General features: G+C 46.9%; 1 protein-coding gene across 3 annotated transcripts in view; it reads right to left on the bottom strand.

Moving 5' to 3' along the window:
• LOC144163393 (uncharacterized) overlaps positions 1-27059 on the bottom strand; it is a 65781-nt gene that overhangs the window by 6000 nt on the left and 32722 nt on the right. For all 3 annotated transcript variants that reach the window (XM_077694365.1, XM_077694363.1, XM_077694364.1), the window contains exons 2-11: positions 23693-23838; positions 22683-23021; positions 20889-21158; positions 19536-19808; positions 16658-16836; positions 8697-8836; positions 7787-7941; positions 6630-6711; positions 4247-4367; positions 2951-3314 (exon numbers count right to left, since the gene is read on the bottom strand). In XM_077694365.1, the coding sequence (XP_077550491.1) occupies positions 2951-3314; positions 4247-4367; positions 6630-6711; positions 7787-7941; positions 8697-8836; positions 16658-16836; positions 19536-19808; positions 20889-21158; positions 22683-23021; positions 23693-23828 (2059 nt within the window). In that variant the 5' untranslated portion in view covers positions 23829-23838. The remainder of the gene's footprint in view (positions 1-2950; positions 3315-4246; positions 4368-6629; positions 6712-7786; positions 7942-8696; positions 8837-16657; positions 16837-19535; positions 19809-20888; positions 21159-22682; positions 23022-23692; positions 23839-27059) is intronic.

The following is a 27059-nucleotide window of genomic DNA, read 5'->3' as shown; positions in this document are numbered from 1 at the left end:
ATAGATAGATAGATAGATAGATAGATAGATAGATAGATAGATAGATAGATAGATAGATAGATAGATAGATAGATAGATAGATAGATAGATAGATAGATAGATAGATAGATAGATAGATAGATAGATAGATAGATAGATAGATAGATAGATAGATAGATAGATAGATAGATAGATAGATAGATAGATAGATAGATAGATAGATAGATAGATAGATAGATAGATAGATAGATAGATAGATAGATAGATAGATAGATAGATAGATAGATAGATAGATAGATAGATAGATAGATAGATAGATAGATAGATAGATAGATAGATAGATAGATAGATAGATAGATAGATAGATAGATAGATAGATAGATAGATAGATAGATAGATAGATAGATAGATAGATAGATAGATAGATAGATAGATAGATAGATAGATAGATAGATAGATAGATAGATAGATAGATAGATAGATAGATAGATAGATAGATAGATAGATAGATAGATAGATAGATAGATAGATAGATAGATAGATAGATAGATAGATAGATAGATAGATAGATAGATAGATAGATAGATAGATAGATAGATAGATAGATAGATAGATAGATAGATAGATAGATAGATAGATAGATAGATAGATAGATAGATAGATAGATAGATAGATAGATAGATAGATAGATAGATAGATAGATAGATAGATAGATAGATAGATAGATAGATAGATAGATAGATAGATAGATAGATAGATAGATAGATAGATAGATAGATAGATAGATAGATAGATAGATAGATAGATAGATAGATAGATAGATAGATAGATAGATAGATAGATAGATAGATAGATAGATAGATAGATAGATAGATAGATAGATAGATAGATAGATAGATAGATAGATAGATAGATAGATAGATAGATAGATAGATAGATAGATAGATAGATAGATAGATAGATAGATAGATAGATAGATAGATAGATAGATAGATAGATAGATAGATAGATAGATAGATAGATAGATAGATAGATAGATAGATAGATAGATAGATAGATAGATAGATAGATAGATAGATAGATAGATAGATAGATAGATAGATAGATAGATAGATAGATAGATAGATAGATAGATAGATAGATAGATAGATAGATAGATAGATAGATAGATAGATAGATAGATAGATAGATAGATAGATAGATAGATAGATAGATAGATAGATAGATAGATAGATAGATAGATAGATAGATAGATAGATAGATAGATAGATAGATAGATAGATAGATAGATAGATAGATAGATAGATAGATAGATAGATAGATAGATAGATAGATAGATAGATAGATAGATAGATAGATAGATAGATAGATAGATAGATAGATAGATAGATAGATAGATAGATAGATAGATAGATAGATAGATAGATAGATAGATAGATAGATAGATAGATAGATAGATAGATAGATAGATAGATAGATAGATAGATAGATAGATAGATAGATAGATAGATAGATAGATAGATAGATAGATAGATAGATAGATAGATAGATAGATAGATAGATAGATAGATAGATAGATAGATAGATAGATAGATAGATAGATAGATAGATAGATAGATAGATAGATAGATAGATAGATAGATAGATAGATAGATAGATAGATAGATAGATAGATAGATAGATAGATAGATAGATAGATAGATAGATAGATAGATAGATAGATAGATAGATAGATAGATAGATAGATAGATAGATAGATAGATAGATAGATAGATAGATAGATAGATAGATAGATAGATAGATAGATAGATAGATAGATAGATAGATAGATAGATAGATAGATAGATAGATAGATAGATAGATAGATAGATAGATAGATAGATAGATAGATAGATAGATAGATAGATAGATAGATAGATAGATAGATAGATAGATAGATAGATAGATAGATAGATAGATAGATAGATAGATAGATAGATAGATAGATAGATAGATAGATAGATAGATAGATAGATAGATAGATAGATAGATAGATAGATAGATAGATAGATAGATAGATAGATAGATAGATAGATAGATAGATAGATAGATAGATAGATAGATAGATAGATAGATAGATAGATAGATAGATAGATAGATAGATAGATAGATAGATAGATAGATAGATAGATAGATAGATAGATAGATAGATAGATAGATAGATAGATAGATAGATAGATAGATAGATAGATAGATAGATAGATAGATAGATAGATAGATAGATAGATAGATAGATAGATAGATAGATAGATAGATAGATAGATAGATAGATAGATAGATAGATAGATAGATAGATAGATAGATAGATAGATAGATAGATAGATAGATAGATAGATAGATAGATAGATAGATAGATAGATAGATAGATAGATAGATAGATAGATAAAGACCGGCCTTCTTTGTATGGTTGGGAATGTATTGAGCACTGAACCACGGGAATCGAGTGGCCCTGGTGGAACCAACGTTTCAGTGTACGGATTTGCACGTATACACGGCTTGTCGTCTAATCAGTGCGCGAAAGCATCTAGCCGTGAAGATAAAATACACTTGTTTATATTCTACGCAACTGTTACTGCCTATTGTCATTGTATTTTGTATGCTCCGACCTCAGACACCTCTTCGAAGTAGAGACCTTTAGAGCAATTTTGCATCCGGAATGAACTCGGTTTGATGTCTTCTTGTCACTCAAGTTATTCCTTTCTCACCTCCCTACGTACGAGCAGCCCTAGAGCAGAGCGTATAGCACGTGTATATCCCTCGTATATAGAGCGTATATCCCTCTATATAGCGTATATCCCTCGTATATAGCGTATATAGAGCGTATATCCCTCGCTATCCTTGACTGTCGCGTAACGCACTTGGCGTTGCTTGCTCCGGTATGCGCACGCAGGTGCGTCCTCCTCTCTTGGAGACCGTGCAGGGAAGTACTCACTGCGGTCCCTGCTGCTGAAGACCCCTCCCGAGTCGGCGGCGGCCCCTCCGATGCCCTGGACGATGATCTCCCTCTGCAGAGGGTACTCCGGCAGCATGGTAGGCGCCATTTTGTCCTTCTTCGTCGGTACCGACCTGGTCGCGTCGTTCCTGGTGCCGGTGGTCGGCACGGCCGTTGTCGTAGCATTCGAGCCGACTTTGAGTGGCGTCACCACCGCCGCTGCCGACCGGCGGCTAACGCGCCTCTGGAGTCCCAGCGGCCGGAAGTACATGCGACGACGTCTTCGGCGTCGCCCGAAGGATCGCGCTGCGCCGGAACCACATTGCGCTGGAACGCATTCATGTAGGCAGAACTGCACTGTCACCTGTATGGGCACAACAGCAGGTAAGGCGCGCAAAGAGGAATGAGGGATTGGTTGGTTGGCTGATTGATCGGATGGTCATGGATAGATGGTTTATTCAGTGATCGATCGATCGATGGATCGACCTACAGACCGACAATATCGATAATGACGTGTATGAAGAATGATTGCAGATTTACTTGTTTGGAAAGATTTTGCATATATATATATATAGTGCAGATTTAGTTGCTTAGAAAGTATATATATATATATATATATATATATATATATATATATATATATATATATATATATATATATATATATACTTCCTAAGCAACTAAATCTGCACTCTTCATACATGTCAATATTGTCGATCAGTCGGTCGGTCGATGGAGAGAGGGGAGATCGATCACTGAATCAACCATCTATCCACGACCGTCTGATCAATCAATCAATAAACCAACCAATCTTGAACAACCTTAAATATTCTTGAACAAGAATATGTTGCCTATATACACTTTTTGTTCAAGAATATCTTTAACTTTTGGCTGGGCGGCTGAATTTGGGGGCGGACAGACCAAGGAGGTTGTATAATACAACCTCCTTGGGAGAGACAGACGGACAGACGGACAGACAGACGGACAGACAGACAGACAGACAGACAGACATACAGACAGACAGACAGACAGACAGACAGACGGACGGACGGACGGACGGACGGACGGACGGACGGACGGACAGACGTGACTTGGTTTTGGTGAATGTGTCTAGTTATGAAATTTGGTAAAAGGAAGGAAAAATAAAATTAGGGCTCTCTCACAATGATGATTAAAGGCACATGTTAATAAGAAGTGGTGGAAAGTGTGCGGGATGGACCTCGGTCATGTAGTGAACAGCAACAGGCTCGTGATCATTATGATGATAATGGTGATAAGCGTGACAAACGCGCCCACCTGGAAGCGGACGACGACGTCATCGGCGAACTTGAACGCTTCGAAGCGACTTTGCAGAGTTCTCGTCTTGTCGCCAGGCAGCTTCTCCAGGGGAGGAAAAATATTTCTGTCCGTCGGACACCTACACAAACAGGGAAGGAATGAAATGTACGTTTACCTGCCTTTTATTTGCGTTCAGTCACTTTTTCCACCATCGAAGCGGCTGTGGAAGGAGGGGGTCAAAGCCAGGTGTCCTTGCAAATCGGCAACTGAAACGTACTGATATCTCCATGTGCTGGCCTTTGCATGCATCGTCTGTGACGATCTTTACAGCAGTTTTGGCATCGCCGAACAAGTAACAGCGCTTGTTCCGCGCCATTGCATTGTCATTGCCTGGAGCTTGCGGCGCGCTATGAGGTATGGCACTGGCAAATCTTACAAACCAGCGACAGCGTGTTGCCAAACGTATCGCGATGGCCTGTTTCGAAGGCATATATCCCTCGCTCATCAAACACGCATTGTACTACAGAGCGCGTCAGCTGATCCCGTACACCTTGAAGTGATCGCTGTTAATCCAGGATTGCCATGTGCTAAGTTGTTCTAGTTCCTGTACATTACCTTGCACTATTTTTCATCAATGAAATAATGTAGGGGGGTGCGTCACATGTATTCGTTGACAATTCGGTCACGGCGTCTTCGACTGAGGCAGCAGTTGTTTGCCTGGGAAGGAATTAATTCACCGGCTTAACATAGCTTACAGGACGTCATCTACCGCAGCAGAACTGGTCGGTTTAAGGAAACAGTTCCCGCACCAATTCTCGGGAAAGGCCGCAGCAGCGGACTATCTTTTGCGACTGCAAACCGAGATGCAGGTATTACCCGATGAAGCGAGGCGCGCATGACCAGCTGACCACTGATGTGGCCACCCTATTTAAAGAGTTGTGAGAAAAATGCCACAAGGTGGTGCTTCAGTAGATACCAAGTCACTGTAGCATCGCTGGAAACGAGTTGGATCATGCAGAAACGCATAAGGCACACCGCAATGGAACTCTCTTGCCTATACCCATTATAAGGCAGGGCAACAACGCAATACTCTGCCGAGAGGATAAACAGGCTGTCTCCTTGGATTGGTCTGACCTACGAAATCAGCACGAAAGGCTCTACGGGCTCGATTCCGACCAAAAGTTCTAACTCACGCACTCTCCTTGACTTTGCAGGTGTCAAGAGACCTTGCTACACAGGCTTCGGCTTGGAGTAGCATTCACCCGCTAGTACCTGCTCACAGTCGGGCGCGAGGACAACCCAAACTGCCTTCTGTGTAGTTCTCCAGAGACTACTTACCATCTTATTTGTTTGCCCAGAGTATACAACCGAGCGGGAGGACATCGAGGCAGCATTGTTACGCATGGACATTCGCCCTCTCTCCGGACAAAAAAAATTGGGCACCTAAGCTGATGCCTTGAAACACAATCATGCTGTCAAATCGCTGCTTATATATCTTAGCGAATCCTCTCAATTCTCTGCTCTACGTTGCGGAATTCCACAGACTGTAAGTTAATTTCTCATATATATATTTTTTTCTTTTTTATATGGACGATGAGCATGTGGTGCAAACGGATTGTGATAGCATGTTTCTGGGTCTCGCTGCGTGTTAGACGTTCCTTAAGTGTATAGAGGTCATTCTTTCTTTGATCTCATGGTGATTTCTCATACCCTCCATATCCACAGCTTTCTCTGTCTCTCTCCCGTACTCTTGCCCCAGTGGGGAGTAGCAGGCCAAGGGTTAGTCTCTCAGGCCCACCTTTCAATAAACGTTGTACTCTTCCTCTACACAAATTGCCAGACGACATTACATTCGCTTTTGATACGCCTCATTAGGGCAGTACGCGTCGCTCTCTGCATACGGGTATTCAAACTTTGCATATGGGTATTCAAGCCCGCATCACACGTGTGCACTAGAACTTACCAGTACATATTAGTCAATTTATTTGAAAGATTTGTATTCAAATTGAACCGGTTGGACGTACTGCCTCTGATAATGGCCTGGTGTCCAAGGAAAGCATCCTGCTTTACTTGGACAGCTAAAGTCGACGTTCAACTAAAGCATCCTTTTTTAGTTGTACGTAGACTTTGCTCCTACCACGCGATATCACATTGTAATCAACATGTTGATGTTATGCTTGACTGTCACCACACACGGCGTCATATCATTGTTGATGGTTCAGTAACCGGGCTCCTTTGTATACCTCTGTATTCCGGCGTTCTTAGGGTGACAATTTTCTACTCTTTGGTGGCTTTGGCAACGCCCGGTATGAGTGAACAGTGGGATGCCGAAAACCGCGAAAAGACACCAAGACACGTATTGTCCTTAGCGCGCGAAAACATAAACGTGCAGTGCAGTCACCCTGAGCTGTCGATGAGGACAATGGAGTCGTCGTTCTGACCACTTGTGGCGACGAGGTTCCTCGCGAAGAGACCGAAGACGCCTGTAAAGACAGAGATGGATGTGGGAAAAAGTGGAGGACGCAGCATAAACAAAGAAGCATAACACGCTCATGTGCATACTTACTAGTACTGTCTACATATATACGATAATGGAAAAGACAAAGCTGTTTAAAGCAAAAGGTGCTTAAAGTCTCTTCGCCTTTTCTTTCGCATTGGAAACACAGTCAGCGATACGCCGTCAACAGAATGCAGCATTTTTTTAATGGGAGTCCGCAGAATATGCATCACGCATGTATCTTTTAACCGACGTATCTACCAGTTGCAGCCAAGGCCAGCCCGAATCACGCTTCGCGACGTGCTGTCCCTGGCATGTGGCGCCACTGTGGTAGCATTGCACAGTTCGCTTTATTGTCGCCAAGCTCCCTCTGACATTGTATGCTTCGGCATCGACCGCCCACTGCATAAGCAAGGGTAAAGCCACCTGCTATCGTCACCAAGACGGAAGCCACCAAAACGCACACGTTTGCAGAATTTGAACTTTGGATTTGAGTTTGTTTTTCATTTCGTGTCCATAGACAAGAATGTTTGCAGTACGAGATTGCAGAAGGAGGCCCCAGAGTCAGAGGCTGACGGGGGACCTCCTCGCAGACGATGCTTCCAGAAAGTACACGGGTTAGGGGGACTCGCCTGAATACATTCCTTCAGGGACTTAACAATTGACGACCCACAGGCTTAAAAAGCATCGTTTACAGATACAAAAAGTTTTACGGATACGTGAAAGTGTTCCTAACGGCCCAGTTTGCTTCTTTTAGAAATGTGTCGTTTATTTACTGAAATAAAAATTAAACAAGAAACCCAGTTTGGTTTACCCCCTTTTCACTAGATGGTTCTAGCTCTCAAGCGCACGAGAGTTTTATTTATTTATTTCAGTACAGACGTGCCATATTTCAAAAATCGTCAAACTAGGTCGTTTGTAGCATTTTGATGGTTCTGCAAAGCTATTCGTATAGTTGCACAATGGCTCTTAAGCCCGTGGGCCGTGACGTAGTAAGTCCCAATAGGAATGTTAACAGGTGAGTCCCCCTTAAAGAAACCAAGATGGCGGCGCCAACGTACTGTCGTCGTCCATCTCGATGCGCAGGAACAGCTCGTCTCCAAGCTTCGCGCCGGCTACGTCCGCACCCGTTCTGTCGGTGATGCGTAGGCGCACGTTGGGTGACGGGGCCGTCGCGTTCACCACGCCCGGCACCCTGCTGGCAGGCCCGATTCCGCTGAAAGGCGACGGGGTGGTACAAGTGACGCGGTAGAAGTTGACAGAACTTGTGCACTAGTAACATGCGTACCGCGTCCACATGCACATGAATAGTCGCTTCTTGTTGTCACCTGCACCCTTGCGAAGCTAATGGTACTTGCTGAGAGGGGCGTGAACGTTAGGTCGTTGTGAAAGTGCCGGATGTGAGCACGTCAGCATTTGTCATGTGAGAAAGCCGTTTGCTTAGTTAGGGCTAAATTTGTGTAAAAATCTTCACAACATGTGGAAATGCGTTGAAGTAGCCGCTGTAACCCGCACTTGAGAAAACTTGGCAACACTTCCGATTGACGCTTTCACTCTTTCCTTCGCGTCTGGAAGCACTGCGAAAGCTATACCATCCCCAGCTCGGAGCGGGCACTGCGCAATTTGCTCGTCGCAGCATAGTACGCCTTCCGTTTCGGTTTTGCTTTATGCCTCTCTTTTTAAAGTGGTTACTGAATGCGTTAATTGCTGCGACTGACGTAAATCAGGCCCACAGCCGGTACACCGCTGTAATAACGTAATTCCAGGGGTCAAAGAATGCCAATACTGGGAAAGAGAGAAAAATATCTTGAGGCAGTTTCTAAGTTATCTGATGGGCATAAAACAGTTTTTTGGCTAAGGCAGTTTGTGGCCCCCCGCCCCTCTAAGCCCTAGATGGTACGTTCTAGAAGCATTTAATATTTCAAAAAAAAAAGCTGAAAAATATGTTGCAGGGTCCCTTTAAGCGCTTACCCCACGAGGACCTTGTAGGTGTTGGTGACCGTGCGGTTGCCGGTATCGAAGACGCAGAACAGCTTGACGATCCTGTCCCCTTTTTGCTGTATGACCGGATGCTGCTGGATCACGATGGTGCTCGTGAATCGGCCGCGGTCCTGCAAAGGCGCACGGGCACACAGAGAGCGCATGCACTTACTCCCGCTGTCCCGTTTCCTCTCGCGAAAGTGTCATACCCAGTGATGCGAAAACACCGGCATTATGAGCAGCGGATAGCACCGAAATTCCCAGTGCGCGCATGGAACACGGCTTTAGAAGCAAAAGGTGTCAGAGGAAAAAGAATTCGCCGCGTATCGGCTCCTTTCGCTGCAAATGTCGTCAAAAGACGATAGTCACTGTAGACATTTGCCAAGGAAATGCCCCCCTTTGCTTTCCCGCTCACCTCTCATGCTGTTCCTGTTCGGTCGCTCTCATCCCAAGGTACACACTAAAGGTTTGCTCAAGGCGATTTGAATTTACCGCGTTCCACAGGTACAGGCCGGGTTCCTCGATGCCAGCGCTGTAGTACGGCGGAGACGCGCGTGAATCGAGGCGGCCGACTTCAAGGTTTATAGAACCGCGTTGCCGTGCTCCACGTGCGTTCCAAGCTGAACGTGGAACATAGCTAGTGGAATCTTTCCTTGCTGTTGCCGCGTGATTTCTCATATGCCGCCAGAAGGTGGCGCGGCCAACAGCAGGCGGCGGTTTTCTGCAATAGATGTAGAATATCATTCGCTATCGAAAAACCGAGCATCCAGGAATTTTTTTATTAAAGGAACACTGTAAATATCCCTTGTGTACTAATTTCCTGTCTTATATTTGCGTGGTATCTTGTTCTTGTTCAACAAAGTTGACAAGTATGAACATATAGGCCGGGCTTAGACGTTCACATTTGGCTGTGAGTATAAAAGAAATGCCCCACCAAAATTTTTTTTTCACTTCTAATAAATCAGTTGTTAGTTTGCGCTCGCGCTGTCCACGTCGTTCGCTTGTATTCCTTAAAAAGTGTCCTTAGTAACCTCAAGCCCAGTTTTCGAACATGCTTGAGCTACTTAAACCCGAAAATTTTGGTCTGTCTGTCTGTATGTATGTCAGTCCCTCGATTTTTTGACTAGTCGGCGTCTCGTGTTTTTTGAAATCGATTCAGCCATCTGGCCAAAAGATAAAATACTTCTTGAATAACAGATTTTTTTCGGAACTACTACATCTAAAAACACACTTGATACTTGTCAACATTGTTCAGGAAAAAGAAGCATATCTGAGTCAAAATATCAATGCACAACATATATTCTCAGTGTTCTTTCCATTGAAAACAAATGTGTGCTTAATATTTGCTATAAAGAATACAAAATGCACGTTGAAAAGAACTGTTTGACACAAAAATACAAAAAGATCCCCCGCTCGAGCCTAGACGTTGTGGCGGTATTCCAAGCCCCCCAATAACGAAATGGTCCCATAGAAGGCGGGCGAGCAGTGGTGGTTGTGGTGAAAACGCTTTATTGAGCTGGAATGGAGTTAGTTGAGCCGTTCCTCTCTTGCGGGGAACGCGGGAAAATTGAATTGACTTTAGCAAAACTCCACCGTGTTTATCATGGGACGAGCGAGACGGCAGAAGAGCATGAGAGGTGTTTGGGGAAGAGAAGAGCGGCATTTACGCGGCAGGAGACCACTGTCTTTCAACATTCGCTGCAGCAAAGTGAGCAAACTGTCGGCCTTTTTTTTCTGCCTGGAGCTCGCCGGAGCTGCCGAAGGGACTCTCGCTCTGGCCGAATATTGAAAGTACTTCGACATCGGGTGTACCTGCATTTTCTACGTCGGCAAAGTACTATAAGTGGTATTCGTTGAAATATTTAGCTGTCAATTTCTTCGCTTGGCAACACTGGAAACGGCCACAGACATGGCCGATGCGCCACGGAGTCATGGCGCGGCTTAGTCCACTGCTCCCGCACAGAGAAGAAAAAAAAAAAAAAAACGCCGGCGTGCGTCGTCTGCTCGTTTAAACCCGATTCTCAATGGTGGTGTCAACAGAGATGTTATTAATATCGCACTCACATTGGACTCGAGGCAATACTTTGCGTTCGGAGAGGTAGAGTTTGTTAACGTGCAACACATTCACGTGCTTAGCACGGACAAGTACCGCCATCCCGCGGAGCCCGACGTACCCAGCGACGGCGCACTCACACGGTTGTCTGCATGCGCGCCTCGCCAGTGAATACAAGCAATACGCCAGCAAGGCCGAAGCGGAGCGAAAGTTATAACTTTCCCATTCGCCCCAAGTTATTTTATTTATTTATTTTAAATAGGGGGGCGACATTCACATGGTTCGCTGCGCAGGACAGACTTCAGCTCAGGCAACGCCACCTGTGTAGCATTGTCTGTAGTGTCAGCTGAAAATAACGATACAGCCACTTTCCTGCTACTCTCCTTCCCCCCACTAGCCTTTCTGCGTGCTACGGGCGTGAGTATCAGCTGTAGAAAAACTTCATTTTAGAAAATATGTGCGGAGCGGTTACTGTCCATCGGGCAGCGGCGCTTCATGGAAAGTATACGAGACAATTGCAGGGTTTGTCCAGCCGTCGCAAAATGGCGGGGCTGTGCCTCCATGTTTTAAAGTGCCTTGACGCCCGCGCCCTTTGCTGATCAGTGGGGAGGTTCCCGTTTGAACCTCCCATTTGAACCCATTCCCATTTCGTCCTTCCCGCTTGTTCCCTCCCGTTTCGACCCGGCGCAAAACGACCTTCCCTGTTCGCCCTTTCCCATTTCGCCTGTTCTTATTTGAACCCGTTCCCATTTGAACCTTCTCGTTTGATCCCGGTATACAAAACGTCCTTCCCGTTTCGTCTTTTCCCATTTAGCCCCTTGCCAGAATAACGAACCCAGTTTCGTCTCGGGTGACTCGGACCAAGGCGTGCGATTCTTGAAATTAAAGCTGCGCCCGACTGTATTTTAACCTCATGTTTTAAGTTGCATCCGACGTAACCGAAAGTAAAATATTACTTGCACCCGCCATAACATGAAAATTCAATTGAAGTTACGTCAAAAGTACTTTACCGTAAAAAAACGTTACGGCTAAAGGAGCCAAAGTATGCAGACGCCCGATTAACCTGCAACCTTTTTGCAATTGTCCGTTTTACGATACGCGGCGCAAATTAAAAAACAACACGTAGGTTGCTGCGTTACGTCAGACCCGGTGCAGCGTATGTGAATTACAGCTGAAACCACACCCGTTCGTCTGTTTCTGCGTTGGTTGAGCGGCATGGAACGTGTTGCTCGCATGCGTACTCGCGGCAGCGGTGATGGTTCCAGTCCCTACGGTTGCATATGCGAATGCACATGCACATATATGCAACACACACAAAAAAAGAAAGTGCGAGAATTAACAAATTGGAACCTTTCCGGGCTCGTAGTGCCAGTTTGTAGCGCCCGTACCTCTTGCCGAAAATGAAGTTGGGTGTTTTAACAAGTGCAACTATTAATTTATTAGGGGTAGTACAGGGCTACTGTTTTATTTCTACGCCGGAAAAAGATCTCGAGAAATATAATTACGAAATCTAGCTAACTCCAGAAAAACGTATTTTATGAGAGCGGTAACTATTATGGACCAAGCCAGTGGTACGGTCAATTTTAATGTGTGGCTAATGGCCACTTCATATGCAAATGTCTGTAAAAAAATGTCCATTGAAGTCTAAAGCTGAAATTTTTGCTTGGGGGAAATGGTTCGCACACATTTTTCCTCCAAGCGTTAAGAACACCCCGAGCTGTATTCTCTTGCGTGTACTTTTTCGGATAATACATAGGCAGGCACGCAGTACGCGGAAAAGCAAAAGCAAACAAGCAAACATTTAGGTTGTTATCCGTCTATAATAGAGAGTTTTAGCATATCGTTACCGTGTCTGCGTCACCATTTACCGGGTTACCCGGAGGCGGAGTTTCCGTTTGCCGTTGAAAACGGTAGGACACTCTAGCAACTCTAGCACACCGTTTGCGGTTTGCGTAATCCGGCCGGCGCGGCGCAAGTAACGACATCTGATGAATCTCAAAATAAATCACGCATTATTTTGTTGCTCATATCTATTTGCTTTCATTTAAAGTAGTTTGAATATTTCACTTTTAGGGTGAAGCGTTCACAATAACTGTAGTTTTGAGAATGCTGTAGCCATCACTCGTAGAGCTTTAAAAAGAGAACATGTCGGTGGCGCCATCTACCGAGTAGAGTTAGAGCCAAGGTAAAATAGAATTGGACCCTTCGCTAAATATTCAGGCAAGAAATTAGTAAAATATTTTGTAGTAATTACTGAGTAACCTACACTACCTTGCCCAGCACAATTCTGGAGGCTCAAAGCGCACTGCGAGCTCAGAAACTTATCTCAACTATTTGAGGCGGGCGTTTTGGGAGCGGGTTGAAACGGGAAGGGCGTTTTGGGAACGGGCGCACACGGGAAAAATGTTTCGGTAATATGTTCAGGAGGGACGGGTTCAAGCGGGAATGGGTTGTTCCGGGCTACACCCGATCAGTGGTGTGTCGCGCTCGCGTGCATGCGGACATGCCTCAGGCCTCCCTACAAGTTCCATTGCAAAGCAGCTAATGCGACAGGCAATGTCGTACAGACGGCGTTGGTTCATACACTGAAGGGGCGAGGGTGCCTTTAAGGGCGGTGAAATAATTATATTTGCACGATTCTAACGCGCTCGCAATTGTAACGCGTAGTAGAAGTCAACACCCCGAATTCACGAAGATATCTCGGCGCCGACTCTGCCGTGCCTACAAAAAACTGTCCGTAAGAGACACCTCAGAATTAGATGGAATATCTAATTGTACATAAATCGCCCCACGCTGTGGACAGCTAAAGCCCTTCTGTGAAGCTTTGCGTTTTAAAATGTGGTTCCTTTGTTTACGCCAATCGCGAAGACACGACGCCTTATGCGTGGGATGCTGCCCGGTTCCCTTCCGTTATCCCCTAAAAAAATTATCTTGCGTTCAAACGAAGCCGCTTCATTTCTGTTTCGAGTTGGCAGTTTAGGTTTGGAGGTTTTGGAGTTTTGAGTCAGATTGTAACGCGCAGGTATTTTTGATCGCCTATTTTCATTAAAAAAAAAAAAAGTGCGCGTCGGAATCGTGCAGACACGGTAGGCCCCTGTTCAAGCATGTATGCGCCCAGCCGGCAGGAGCGCATCCTCTCTCTGTTGTGGCGAAAAAAAAAACGTTGTTTTCGAACAATATAATATTTTCTTCTAAACATATTCAATCATGACCCCAAATTTCCAAAGGCGTATGTTTGCTATATATGTTTTTTTTTCTTTCATTTCGTTTTTTTGCTGAGTTCGAATGTGTAAAACTGAGGGAAAAGGCTCTGTGCGCTGCTCGAGGTGTCTTTGACCCATTCTTTGAATGTCCTATATGCGTGGAGGAATGGCGAAACACAATAGACTACTTTGAAGTTTCAGCCAAGTTCCCTAGTGCTGCATTAAAAAATTGGCCGCGTATCTGCTCCTTTCGTTGCAAATGTCGACAAAAGACAACAGTCTTTATCGACTTTTGCCAAGTAAATGCCTCCCTTCGCTCTCCCGCTTACCTCTCATGTTGTTCATCTTGCGTCGCGCTCCTCCTAGGTAAACACGCTCAAGGTTTGCTTAAATCGTTTTAAATTTACCGCGTTCCACTGCTGCAGGCCCGGTGTCTCGATGTCAGCGCTGCAGGATGGCGGAGGCGTGCGTGAATCGAGGCACCCTACTTCAACGTTTTTAGAACCACGATGCCCTACTCCACGTGCGTTCCAAGCAGAACGTGGAACCTATCTAGTGGAACCCTTCGTAACTGTTGCCGCTTGATACTTAAAATGGCGCCAGAGGTGGCGCGGGCGACAGCAGTCGACGGCGGAGTGATTTTTTTTGCTGCAGTTGATCAAGTATTTAGTTTCACAAAAATCAAGCATGTATGATTTTTTATTAAGGAACACTGCAAATATCACTTCTGTATTACTTTGTTGGCCTATATTTGCGTAATGTCTTGTTCTTCTTCAACAATGTTGACAAGTATGAACATTACACAGGACTTAGACGGGTAGATTTAGCTGTGACTATATAAGACTACTGCGCAGGCCTTGTTTTACTTTGGCCGGGTGGCTGAATCGAGTCACTGACAGTCAGACGGACAGGCATACAGACAGACCAAAATTTCTGTGTTTTGAGTAGCCAAGAAAGACTATCGTCTTTAAAATAATCCTTACGGGCGTTTTACCGAGAACTGAGACCAGCGAGCTCGTCTGTGCATTAGAGGAGCGTCAGATATGGTCTAGACGCCAGGCCTCCTCAGTCATGACCAGTACGTTATTTTAGGAGCCTGGTTTATTTCTTGTTGGCAGCTTCGTCGGGATCCAAGAACAAAAACTTCGAGGTCACCCAAGCATTTCTTACGGGTTGTGAATGAGAATTCGTCCATATTTAGTTGAACGCCGGCGCTTTGCTTCCATTTAGCTTTGTCGGAACGGCTTTGTGAACTTTTAGATGCAGAGCATCTGATTCACTCGCCTTGTCCCTCCGGCGTCGTCGTCGTTGTTGTCGGCGTTGTCCACCCATCTGCCATTCTCCTCGCCGCGCGAGCTGCGCCCTCCGCCGCTCTCCGCCGCTCACCCCCTCTCCTCTCCGATAACGAACACTCTCTCGCGAGGGGCTTTGGATCGGATTGGATTAGATTGGATTGGATTTGATTGGATTGGATTGGCTTGGCTTGGCTTGGCTTGGCTTGGATCCGGTTGGATTGGATTTGGATTGGATTGGATTAAAGTGGATTGTGTTGGATTGTGTTGCGTCATAGCCGCGGCACGTTGCGTCATAGGCGCGGCAGACGCGCTGGGGCCGGCGCATGTGCAGTACTCTCTCTTCCGCGGTTTCCTCTCCTTCGGGCGCGCTGCGCATATAACCGGTGTGCCGTTCTCCGGCGAAGCAACATCCACGCTTGGCTCAAACACCTAGAGTCCACGCCGCTTTACAAGTACGCCAACGTCGTCATCGACTGGGACGAGCTTACGCAGTCCCCTCAACGTTATGCGCGCTATAAAACGTGTTCCCTTCGCCGCTCCGCCTATGCGTCGCATCTACACAGGAGTTCCCGCGAGGGGAGGCGGGAGTTTTTTAATTTTTCGTTTGAGGCGCTTTCCTTTGACATGCGTATAAAGCAGTTTTGAATGGCTTCGATCTGCCTCGTAGGCGTTGCGCCACTGCTCGTTCCTGCTGCCGTCCAATGGCACAGCGAAGGACGATGGTGAACTTCGTTGCTTGTCGTTCGTTCGTTTGGCTACGCTTTTTTTCTACCTTCATCTGCAGTGCACGGCCACCTCTCGCTAATGTCGAGCATAAGCTCGCTATGTGGAACGCCTCGTGCTATGGAACGCTTCGTGGTATCTAGCGCCTTGTAATATAGCAAGCGCTTCCGAAGGAGCACATCGAATCTACCCGTCTTATTTCCCTCCCCGAACTGCCCATCATGCGGAATTTCCGCCACCTTACCCCACACTGATCCTTTTGCCTCTATCACCTGCGACGAGCACTGGGAGAGGGCGCTGGGCAGCTCTGATGCGGAGGTTAAAGCCTCTGTGACGAACGGGGCTGCCATTGTCGTCTCCAGGCTAAGGCCAGTGACCACCACGTCCCCGTAACATAGCTTGGCTCAATGAAATTTCTCTCTCTCTCTCTCTCTTGCTCTCTCTGTGAAGGAGCAGATTTTCTGTTACGGAGCCCAGTGCAGGAAGCCGGAATAAGCTTTCCTTGAAAGCGCAATAGGCCTTCTAAGGCTTACGCCTTAAACTCAAAAGTATGTGGCTGACAAATCAGACAAAGATTAGAAGTGATGCTGACTTCGAACGTGACCTTTGTCAAGGTCGCACATTAGAGTGCAATAGGTACAAGGCGTTTGCTGAGAGACAACGTGGGGAGACACTTGCGTCCTCGGAGACCCCGCAGCGCCTATCCATGAGTCCCATGACGAGCGTCGTCTCCCTCGAGCCGCGCCCCTGGACGTCGCAGCCGGCCGTCTCGTCTCGCGGGTAGATCCGGCCGCCGAACGGGTCCTTCGTGTGCAGGGTCAGCGCCATGGACTCCCGCGTGCACGACAGCTGCACGGCTGTGAAGAGGAAAGTCCGCCACGTCGGCTGTCTCATGGCGAAGATACTTTTTTAGAGCATCAGTTACGATTGCTGGGAGGGTTGGTTCACGACTGCTGTAGAAGAGGGCCCAAAGCAGAGACGACGAAGGCAGTGAAAAACGGGCCGACGCTCGTCTCGTCCTGACTTTGTCTTCTCTGCTCTGAGCCCTCTTCTAGAAGCAAGATCACTCGCTGACAAATTATTTTTTTCACCCGCTTCCACCCTCCCTCAACCCCTGTCAAACAGAAAAAAAGAAAAGAGTGCCCAGGTGTTCTCCGGCATAGGCCTTAGGTCCAGCGCACCACTGAGATTCAAGGATTGGTACGGACAATACGAAAATTAATGCCAACAAAGTGTACGCGTGGAGGATGTTAGGAGGACTGCAAGGAATACCTGAAACGATAACATTGCTGCAAAGCATTACACGTTCCACGTACGCAACGCTACGACCCATCGAGTAATTTGGAATTAATGTTACTTGAGTCCTAACGCTTCACAATAATTCCAATTCTAGTTCGTCTTCCATGGTCTCCCCCCCCCCCCCCCCGAAAAAAAAGTGACTGGGGAACAACACCCGCTCGAGCTTAGCTATGGCAGGTTTAAATCCAATTAAAAATAAACAAACAGGGGTAAACACCAAAACGGCAGTTTTTTTAAGCAATTAATGCTGCTGCTACTAATAATACTGATTTGTTGCGTTAACCACTTGTATCCAACAGAGGCCTCGCCGTCACCGCTTCCATATATAACTTGTGCTACACGTGGCATTGCTCAAAGCTCAAGCCATGTGGAACTCTGAAAAGCTGCGCGCGGATGTCATGGCAAAAACCTAACCGGCGGCCGGCGGCACTGTCGGTGGCTGCCCACAACCGCGCCTTATAGATGGACAGTGCGCCACTCGCTCGTTGGAAGACCTTCGGAAGCGAGATTCAGTTCATCCCCCCCCCCCCCCCCCCCGTGCATACAAGCCCTCTACATCCTGTAGGTACATATTTTCATATTTCCTGTGGTTCATATTTTCGCCATCTACTGTTTTGCTTCGATCCCTTCTTTTATCGTTTCGAGCAACTGTTAAAACAACCCCGCCGCTCGGCCTCAATATAGCCTACACGGATGGAACTGCGGGTTTTTTCCGAGAACGACCAGTGTTTAAGATCCAGTAGTGACCATGTTTTAGCAAAACCCGGAATTTCTTTGCTGTAAAATATTCTCTTGGCTCGATTCTACGCATTCATTTCGTAAACAAGGGTGGCGTTGTATGTTTTAGGTCGGCTTGGGAGCGGGGCGGGGCGCGGCATATAAACACGTTCAATTACCATTCTGCATCGCACCGGAAGTTCCTCGCTTGTATAAGCCATGGACAAATGAAACGCCATCACAGAAATATGAAACGGAACGCCCAAATAACGTCATTCCTTTCCATGCAAGTCAAATCGACTCGTGGCTTAATTACATTCACAAATTTGGGGAAATTTGGCTATTCAAATGCGCAAACAGCGCGCCATTATTGGACCTCCGCGAACAGTATTTTCCCATTCGGCGTGTTCTGGTTCATACTTTCGTGTTCACATTTCATTTGGCCATGACTGTAGCCAGTGCCACTACATAAGGGTGCAGAGCAGCGGCACTCTTTTCTCCTATTGTTCCGTGCCGCCGCCATGATCATTGGCCAGTTCGCCCTACGTTACATTTGTTTACACGGCGATGGTTCACGGGCGCCGCCATTTTGTTGTTTATGCGATTTAGTCGGTTTAGTCGGTCAACTCTGGTAGGCTTAGCTTGTCCTCCCTGCTCTGCGGCTGCGCGCCACTGACGTCGTTCGGAGTGCGAATCAAAGGTAACGCGTGTAACAGCCTTTCTGCAGCGGAAGTGTGTCCAAAGATGCCATTTTGCAGCATCTTCGGTAGTGTTGTTAACAAACCACTTGGTAGAAGTTTACGTCCAGGCAGTAGATGCTGCACTCTCGCAACACTGATGAGCGACAAAATGGCCGCCGTTGCTGACTTGCTTGCCTCAGTGGCGGTACTCATCTACCTTATCTACTGACACTGCATGTGCAAGCTTCTCGAGAAGATGACAAACCGGAGGCTCGTGTACATTTTGGAGTACAATGGCCTTCTCGAGAGCTGCCAGGCAGGCTTCAGGCCAAGGCGATACACGAACGACCTACTCGTGATACTTTAATCATATATCAAGGATGCCTTCGTTCACAAACAGTTGTCTTACGGTATTTTTCAGCATCGAGAAGGCCTATGACACCGCTTGGGGTTGCGGTATACCTAGTGACCTCAAGTCATTCGGTGTCTCGGGTAACATGTTAAACACCCTTACTAGTTACTTGTCGGAGAGAACCTTTCACGTGAAATTCGGTAGTGCACTCTCAAGGGTTCACGTGCAAGAAAATGGCGTGCCACAAGGTGGAGTGTTGAGCTGCACTTTTTTCATAATTGAGATGAACTCTCTTGTAAAGGCATTGCCACCTACAATCTCTTATTCCATGTGTGTAGATGGCGTCCAGATATCCTTTAAATCATGTGATATGTCAATCTTCGAAAGTCAAGTCCAGCTTGGTGTCAAGAAACGTGTCGGTTGGGCAGATCTCGGAACGGAATGACGCCCTTCGGAAGGTTCAGTCGAAACAGCCGTGTAGCTAGTACAGGTGTGAGGAGGAACGTACGTTCGGGGCAGGTGGGCCTCTGGTAGTAGCCGACGCCGGGCGTCATGCGCAGCGCGAAGCCCCCCAGGCTGACGGTGTCGTCGCCCGACATGGCGCAGACGCCCGAGGCCGGCGCGAAGCTGAAGCTGCGGCACGCGAACTCCCGCGACGTCTCGCACATGGAGCGGCACTGGTCCGCGCTGAAGGCGCTCCGCACCTGGTCCGGACGCCGCAGGTCCACGTCCTTGTGCAGCTCGAAGTCGCAACTGCCGCCGCCGCTGCCAGACGGAGAGTCTGCGCATCGCGCGCCATATCGAGGGACCGTTTGCAACCACCGACTCGTCATTCGTCTTCATTAGAGCTACTTCACAGCGCGACGCCACAGAAACGAGGTGGCGCTGGCGTCGCTAAAGATTCATGGACACTCTCTACAACATTGCAGTGGAATGCCTTACACACCTACCTAACCACTACTCCTCAATTGCCACACAGCAGGGGTTGGAGTCGCTGACCCGCCTCTCACCAGGCGGGCGCCCTAACATCGCGCTAGCGGTTTGCTCTAAGAAGGTGGCAGAAAGACACAAAGTGCCTGTGGTGTTTTCCGCTCCACACAAAGTTGGTCGCCTATGTGTGCAAGTTTCTGGCGTGGCAAAAAAAGAAAAAGTGCGAAAAGAAGCACGCTAAGCGACTTATGTCCTGTGGCGTAGGGGGGGTGTACGAGATACCGCTTTCATGCGGGGAGGCCTACATCGGCCAGACGGGCAGATGTGTCAATGATGGCGCACGCGAGCACAATTCGTCACAAGACAAAAATAGGGGCGCGCATTTACCAGCGCATGGTGATCAGTGCAGGCCATTCAGTCCTTCACAGTCAAATGCAGACCTTTCTTCGAGAAGATTACTATTCTGGGCAAGAGTGAGAACACAATGGCCAGGGAGCTTATCTCCCCATTGTTTTTGTGGTTTTCTCGTGCGCATGCTCCGGGAAATTTTTGTGTACATATATGAGTCGATGCCTCGAATAAAGCTAGTTGCGAGTGAGCGCTTGTGTTTGTCGTCTTTCTGTCCTCCTTGTTAAATCGCACTTTAAGTTTTACGAAATATGCACCAACATGCCCAACAGTGTGTTCTACTGAGGTACCTTTGCTCTAAAGTTTTATCAATCGATCCGTCAATCAATCATTAAACCAGTTCAGTCAGACAATCAATCATGTATTACTCGCTATGCATTGCCTCTCCCGCATGGGCCAGCATCTTGTCCTGCCGCATGAATGAATGAATGAATGTATGAATGTATGAATGTATGAATGAATGAATGAATGAATGAGTCAATGGCCCAATCAATAAACCTTGCCATTGGCACAGCTCACGCACGCGGCAAGCAGAGGTTTTCGAAGTAGTGCACGTGCGGCGCCTGCGCGGGCCCGAAGGCCCCGGGCTGCGAGCGCCTGTCCTGCGAGCTGAGCCGGCACTCCCGGGCCCGGCCGTCGAACTCCCCCGAGCGGCAGGGAAACGAGGACTCGTGCAGGCACATCTCTTGGCAGCGCTGGCAGCTGGGCACGCCCGACACCACCCGGTCGTCGAAGCCCCGCAGCTCCTTGTCCGGCACGCGCTCCATCAGCCAGTCCTTGTCGCATGTCGGACCTGTGGCGGGACCAGAGGCGCACACTCGTACTTCTCACTCGCTGTACGGCCCTCCGGGACACTCGTCTTCCTCTAAGTTCGCGTCCACACAACCGTACACCGCACTTCGGATCACCGTAGACGAAGCTGAAGACAGCAGCGTTTTATTATCTCTTGTCTTTATCTTAACTATACGCCAACAGCGGAGAAAACAATGATTAAGTACAAACCGTGCAAACCGTGGTGGTGGTGTTTGCGCCGCTAATCTCAAGTTGTTATCTAGCGCGTCATTCGTGCTCTGATATGCTACCAGCTGTCCTCAGCTTCCACTTCGTCATGAGCATTTCCTCTGTAGCGTGGGGAGGAGGCTAAAGATAGTAATGGAGTCGTAAAAAAACTATTAACCGAACACTGTGAACACAATGTGGCCGCATTGGGAACGGGGGCTATACGCTGCATCGCTCTTTTGAATTGCGAAATTTGTGCGCTAAATCCTGAGGCCACACGCCGACATTTCGGCCGGTGCTCGCCAAGCATGGTGTGAAAAAACACCATGCCTTCCTTGTTGCGTGACTGGTCGTACAGCATGTCATGCAGTCGTAAAAGACGATTGGAGGTTACCTGAAAATGCACACTATTCATTGGTATAATCAAGGGTATCCAAGGCTGGAACATCAATAGGTGGTATTCGTTGAAAATTTTCGCTGTCAATTTCTTTGCTTGGAAACACTAGAAACGGCCACGGACATGGCGCGGCTTGTGCCACTGCGCCCGCACGCCGAAGAAAAAAAAACACCGGCGTGAGTCGTCTGCTCCGTTTCAACCCGATTCTCAACGGTTGTATCAACACATATGTTATTAATCGCACTCACAGTAGACTCGAGGCAATACTTTGCGTTCGGTGAGGTAGACTTTGTGACATGCAACACAGTCATGTGCTTAGCACGGACAAGTACCGCCATCCCGCGGAGCCCGACGGAAACAGTGACGGCCCACTCACACGGTTGCCTGCATGCGCGCCTCGCCAGTGAATACAAGCAATGGGAAGAGAAGCGGCGAGCTAAAGCATAATGGCTTGCTGGCTACTATCTCAAAGAAGAATACGGAGTGTGTGGAACGGACCACCAGGAAGGAGAGGAGGACGCAATCGGCAAGAAAGTTTCAACTTCCCGACTACCCGGCAGGGCCTCGGTGCAGTACTAACGCCTTGCGTCTAATGGAAGTTTTCGCTATCGCCTGTATCTGGCCATGTCGATGCTGCTCGACATATATTAGCCATGTAAAAGGTGACAGATACTATACAGTTCGCTCTATCGTCCCCTCAAGCTGTTTTAACAGCTTTTTTTCTCGTATATCCCGTAACTTGATTGTAAAATAAACTGAATTCAATTCAACGTACGCCAACTCAGCTACGCCATACCGATGTAGCAACCCGTTGTGTCCCAAGATGCACCCAGTCAAAGAGCTGTATTACATTCTGAGCATCCTATATTGGAGGGTTGTTGCGTTATGGTGTTTCGGATTCCACTCGTTCGTCGCGCTTACCGTGGACGCAGATCTTGGCGAAGTAGTTTGAGCGGTCCGAGGCCGGCACCAGCGGCGGCTGGTCGGCCGTGCCGAGCGCGTTGGCCACGTCCTCGTCGTCGAGCGCGGTGGCCGCGAAGCAGGCGTTGTGCTCGTAGTTGACCACCACGCCGAGGCAGCGGGGCGACGCCTGGCAGCGGCGCAGGCAGTCCGAGGTGACGGCGCCCCGTGAGCGGAAGTCCTCCCGGGGCGCGAACATGGGCGACAGCCTCCGGGACGCAGGCTTCATGGCGACCGTCTTTTCGAAGGTGACGGTGTCCTCTCCCTGGGGGCACTGCTCGTTCCTCGGGTGCAGCACGACTGCGACATCAACGGGACAGGCCAGGAACCATGTCAATGGGTCTGCGTGCTCGATTCGACGTTCTAATACCTTCTATTCACAAAGTTACTCCCTGACTGGCTGACTGACCTTGTTTACGCTAATTTCTTATATCCGCCAAGTTACCAGCGAACTAAGACTGACTTACTGATGACTGACTCTTGACTGACTGATTGAGAATGTCTTATTACTCGCTATCTTAATAGCGAAATACTTGCTTGATTGCTTACTTGCTTGCTTACTTACTTACTTGATTACCTGCTTGCTTGGTTGCTTGCTTACTTACTTACTTGCTTGATTACTTATTTTACTTACTTATCTACTTACTCACCCACTTACTTACCTACTTACTCACCCACTTACTTACTTATCTACTTACTCACCCACTTACTTACCTACTTACTCACTTGCTTACTTACTTACTTACTTACTTACTTACTTACTTACTTACTTTTTGCTTACTCACCGAACTACGTACTTACTTACTGAATCGCGAACTTATTTGCTTGCATGCTTTCTTACTCGCTAACTTACTTGTTAACTTACCAAGTCCTTAACAAGTGACACGAGAAGACTGTTTCAAGAAACAGACCTAGTTATGAACAGGTCCTCTTATCCCAAGAGGCAGCTGCGCAACAGGGAGGCTGCTCACCTGTGGGTTTGTCCCAGAACTGGACGTCCCTGAGCGTGGGAAGCTCCCTCGCCTGAGGACCCGCCATGGCGCCGACGCTGAAAAGGACACCAGCAGTCCACACGGTCAGGACCAGCCCGCCGGTCCTGAGCCGCATGTCCTTTGCCCTGCGTGCGGCGGCGACAACAAGAGCACGCGCTATGACGTTCAGAATCCGTTCTGCTTGGGCCCAGCACGCATGCACATAGATGGCACATTGCGCGGCTTCGGCTCTATGTCTACTCCAGTCGTTTTCGTAACGTGCGGCGGTCCCTGGTACGTGATTTATGGCGAGCTCATTTATTCATTTCTTCACGGAACCTTCAGCCAGAAGTCCAGCACTTATCGGCCCCAATTACGCCTCACTACTCTCTCTTTAAACACACATGACAAGAACATATCCTTCGTCACACATCTTGCTATCTAACTACCGAGCATACACACTCCGAAGACTGCAAACAGAAACATTTTACAATCACATAATTCTCTCGAAGATATCACCATCCATCTTGCCACCTGCCCGCACTGCAGGTCACCCCTTGCGAAGTATCGTCCCGCATTCTCCTGCCCACACAATCTCAACCCCGTTGACAAAGCAGCCCTTGAGCAGCGGGAATCTGCGCTGACCAGCTCAGCGCCGGAAGTTCAAGAAGCCCTGTGCGACGATCCCTGGTTTCGCCGCAGGTTGGCGGCCACCTGGATGTAGGCGGCTGACCACATTCCCGCCTGAATACCTTACAAAACACAAGTTTGGTTCATTCGAAAGATTGCCTCGTTAGAATCATACTGACACCACTTGTAAGGCACACTCCGCTCAAATAAGATATATACACTTAGGAAAAAATGGAATGGCCATGCGACCCACTAGCTCATTTCCCGCGACAGAACCTATGATGTCATATGCCCAGTATTCGCTGAGGCCGGCAAAAGTAAACGCAATTTAGCCAGGGCTTATAAGATTTCCGAACGAGCTATTTGTGCTTAAATGTAATGCCTCTTCATTCTGCAGCAGTAAGAATGGTGGGATAAACAATGAAAGTTACGAAAATACACGTAAACAAAGAAATAGCGATGCTCACTGCTGTTGGTACTGGGCGCACTAGGCTTGTTTTAAGTGCACAGCTGTCCGCAGCTTTGGAGTTGTTTTACACGACACTGTCTGATTGGCGCAAGCGACATAGTCTTACGTGACCGTGTTTGTCGAGCCTACCTCATGTTTCACGAAACAATTACTTCCTACCATAACAAAAACGAGCCAGGTGCAAATGCGTCCAAAAACAAAGCAACGGCGGCCAACGCTTCGCAGCTGAGTATGGCAGCGCCATCTTGGAGGACTGACAGTAAACAAGGCTGCAGAGCCTAATAACGCACTTGAATTGCTTTTGAATACCGCCCTTCTGACGTCATGGCAGTCATCACTAAAATAAAAGGTTTGTCAACAGAATCAAAATTTTGACCTAAATTGATTAATTTCGCAGTGAATATGGCAGCGTTGGCTGCCGGACAAGCGCTGGGGGCACTATAAAATTCGAAATCTTTCGAATGAAACAAACTTGTATTTTGTCTGCATGGTCCCTTTCAATAAATGTCTATTCCTCTTGCTTACAATTTCAAGGCAGTGACTGTGGAAAGCAAAGAAATGCGTACAAGAAGGTTGGTTGTTGATTTGAGGAGGAAGAACTCGCTACGACAACACAGCCCACCCGTCCGGCCGCCCAACTCCCTTAGGAGCGCGCATCCAGATATTTTGTATTGAGGCCACCACAGAGCCTCACTTCCCACTGTCTGTCCTTCTCTCCAAATTTGCCTAAAGTCTTCCCTCTAAGTAAAAGCTCTCACCCTCCTGTGCTGGGCCCAAGGACACGAGGTCGAACGCCGTCACAGCGGCCATTTTTCTTATTTGGGCGAAAGACGGGAGCGCTCCTGTGTCGAGATTTTGACAGGCGTTGAAGACCACGTGCTTCCTCCGCCACAATGAGCCTCGTAGCCCATAGAGTATCATACTAATATATATCAGAGAGAAATCTGGCGCTGCATTCCCGGGCCGCCGTGGGCGGCGCCATTGCAGCTAGCGACGTTCCTCGCCTACTTGGCTTGGTTATCCACGTGGCTTCTTTTTTGTCTCAAATTCAAAATCAATAAAAACGGGTGACTTCTTTTTCTTATTCATCTTATACGGAGCTTCTGAATATTCCCTGACAAATAAATCTTTCTGGAGCTTTAATTTTGTAAGAACAAAACGAAATTTTAATAATTTTTGGCAGTAATATTGTTGCTTTTTTGCAGCCAGAGGCAACTTATCAACCTGTTCATGAGCCATGCCTAGGACAAGTGGAATGTGCTTGCCCGGTACATGACGGAACGGTCGCTGAAGCACGGCTCCCCTAAACAGTGGCGCCAGATTTCCCTTTAGTATATTAGCATGAAACTCTATGTCGTAGCCCAGCCACAACTTCGATGCGCATGACATGTAAACTTATTTACTTCTCTCCTGTTTTATCTCGAATGCACTGTTTTCCTTGAAAAGGGATTCTGAGCTCAGCCCACACGCTTGTACGTTATGAGCCTTGCCGGAAGACGTATGCACGCAGCTTTGATTCAAGAGAGATGGGTTCAAATCCTTATCAACCATTTCAGCCGTGGCTCAGTACATGCTTTGAATGCGCATCGGTGCCTGTGGAGTAGAAGCTGACTATCTGCGTCGTTCTATTTTCTTTTTTTTTATGCGGGGAGCGCGCGGGAGGGGGGAGGGGGGGGGGGGGGGGGGGGGGGCTTCGGAATAATTTAGACCACCTTGGCTTCTTCAAACGTGCGCCGAAACTTTGTATAAGGGATGTCCCACCATACAAAAGGTTGTATGCCTCACTAGAAGCAAAAAAAAAAAAAAAAAGCATCTCTTCTCCCATACGTGACGATGTATCGTCACCATTATCGACATCACCATAATCGGCTCCTCGCGAAACGCAGGAGTGGCCCGATCATCACATTAGGGATAAGCAGGCGACAGGCGACACCACGATCCGACTCATTAGCGTGCATTTTGCAGCATTGGGAGGGGTATGAATGAAGGTCATTGTTGAGGATGACAACGACGATGACGATGATGATGACGAGTATGCTGAATATGTATAAACATTCCCATCTCATATCCAGTTTTCTCGGGTCCCCCGGAAAGATTAATCATTTGTTTCAGACCTAGTACGGTCACTGTGCTAGTCAAATTTCGCGCGGTCATTCACACCACGCGCCCGATTCGCGACCGTCTGAAAGAGTCGCGACGACCCCGCCGTACACGGCTGCAGACACCCAGGCCTCTGGTGACTGACTTCCTGGTGGCTCAGTCGCCGCC

The sequence above is a fragment of the Haemaphysalis longicornis genome, unplaced genomic scaffold (assembly GCF_048455015.1).
Source record: "Haemaphysalis longicornis isolate Haplotype H1 unplaced genomic scaffold, Haemaphysalis longicornis Haplotype H1 scaffold_12, whole genome shotgun sequence".
NCBI classification, from domain to species: domain Eukaryota; kingdom Metazoa; phylum Arthropoda; class Arachnida; order Ixodida; family Ixodidae; genus Haemaphysalis; species Haemaphysalis longicornis.
This window is presented reverse-complemented; position numbering and strand designations above follow the sequence as displayed.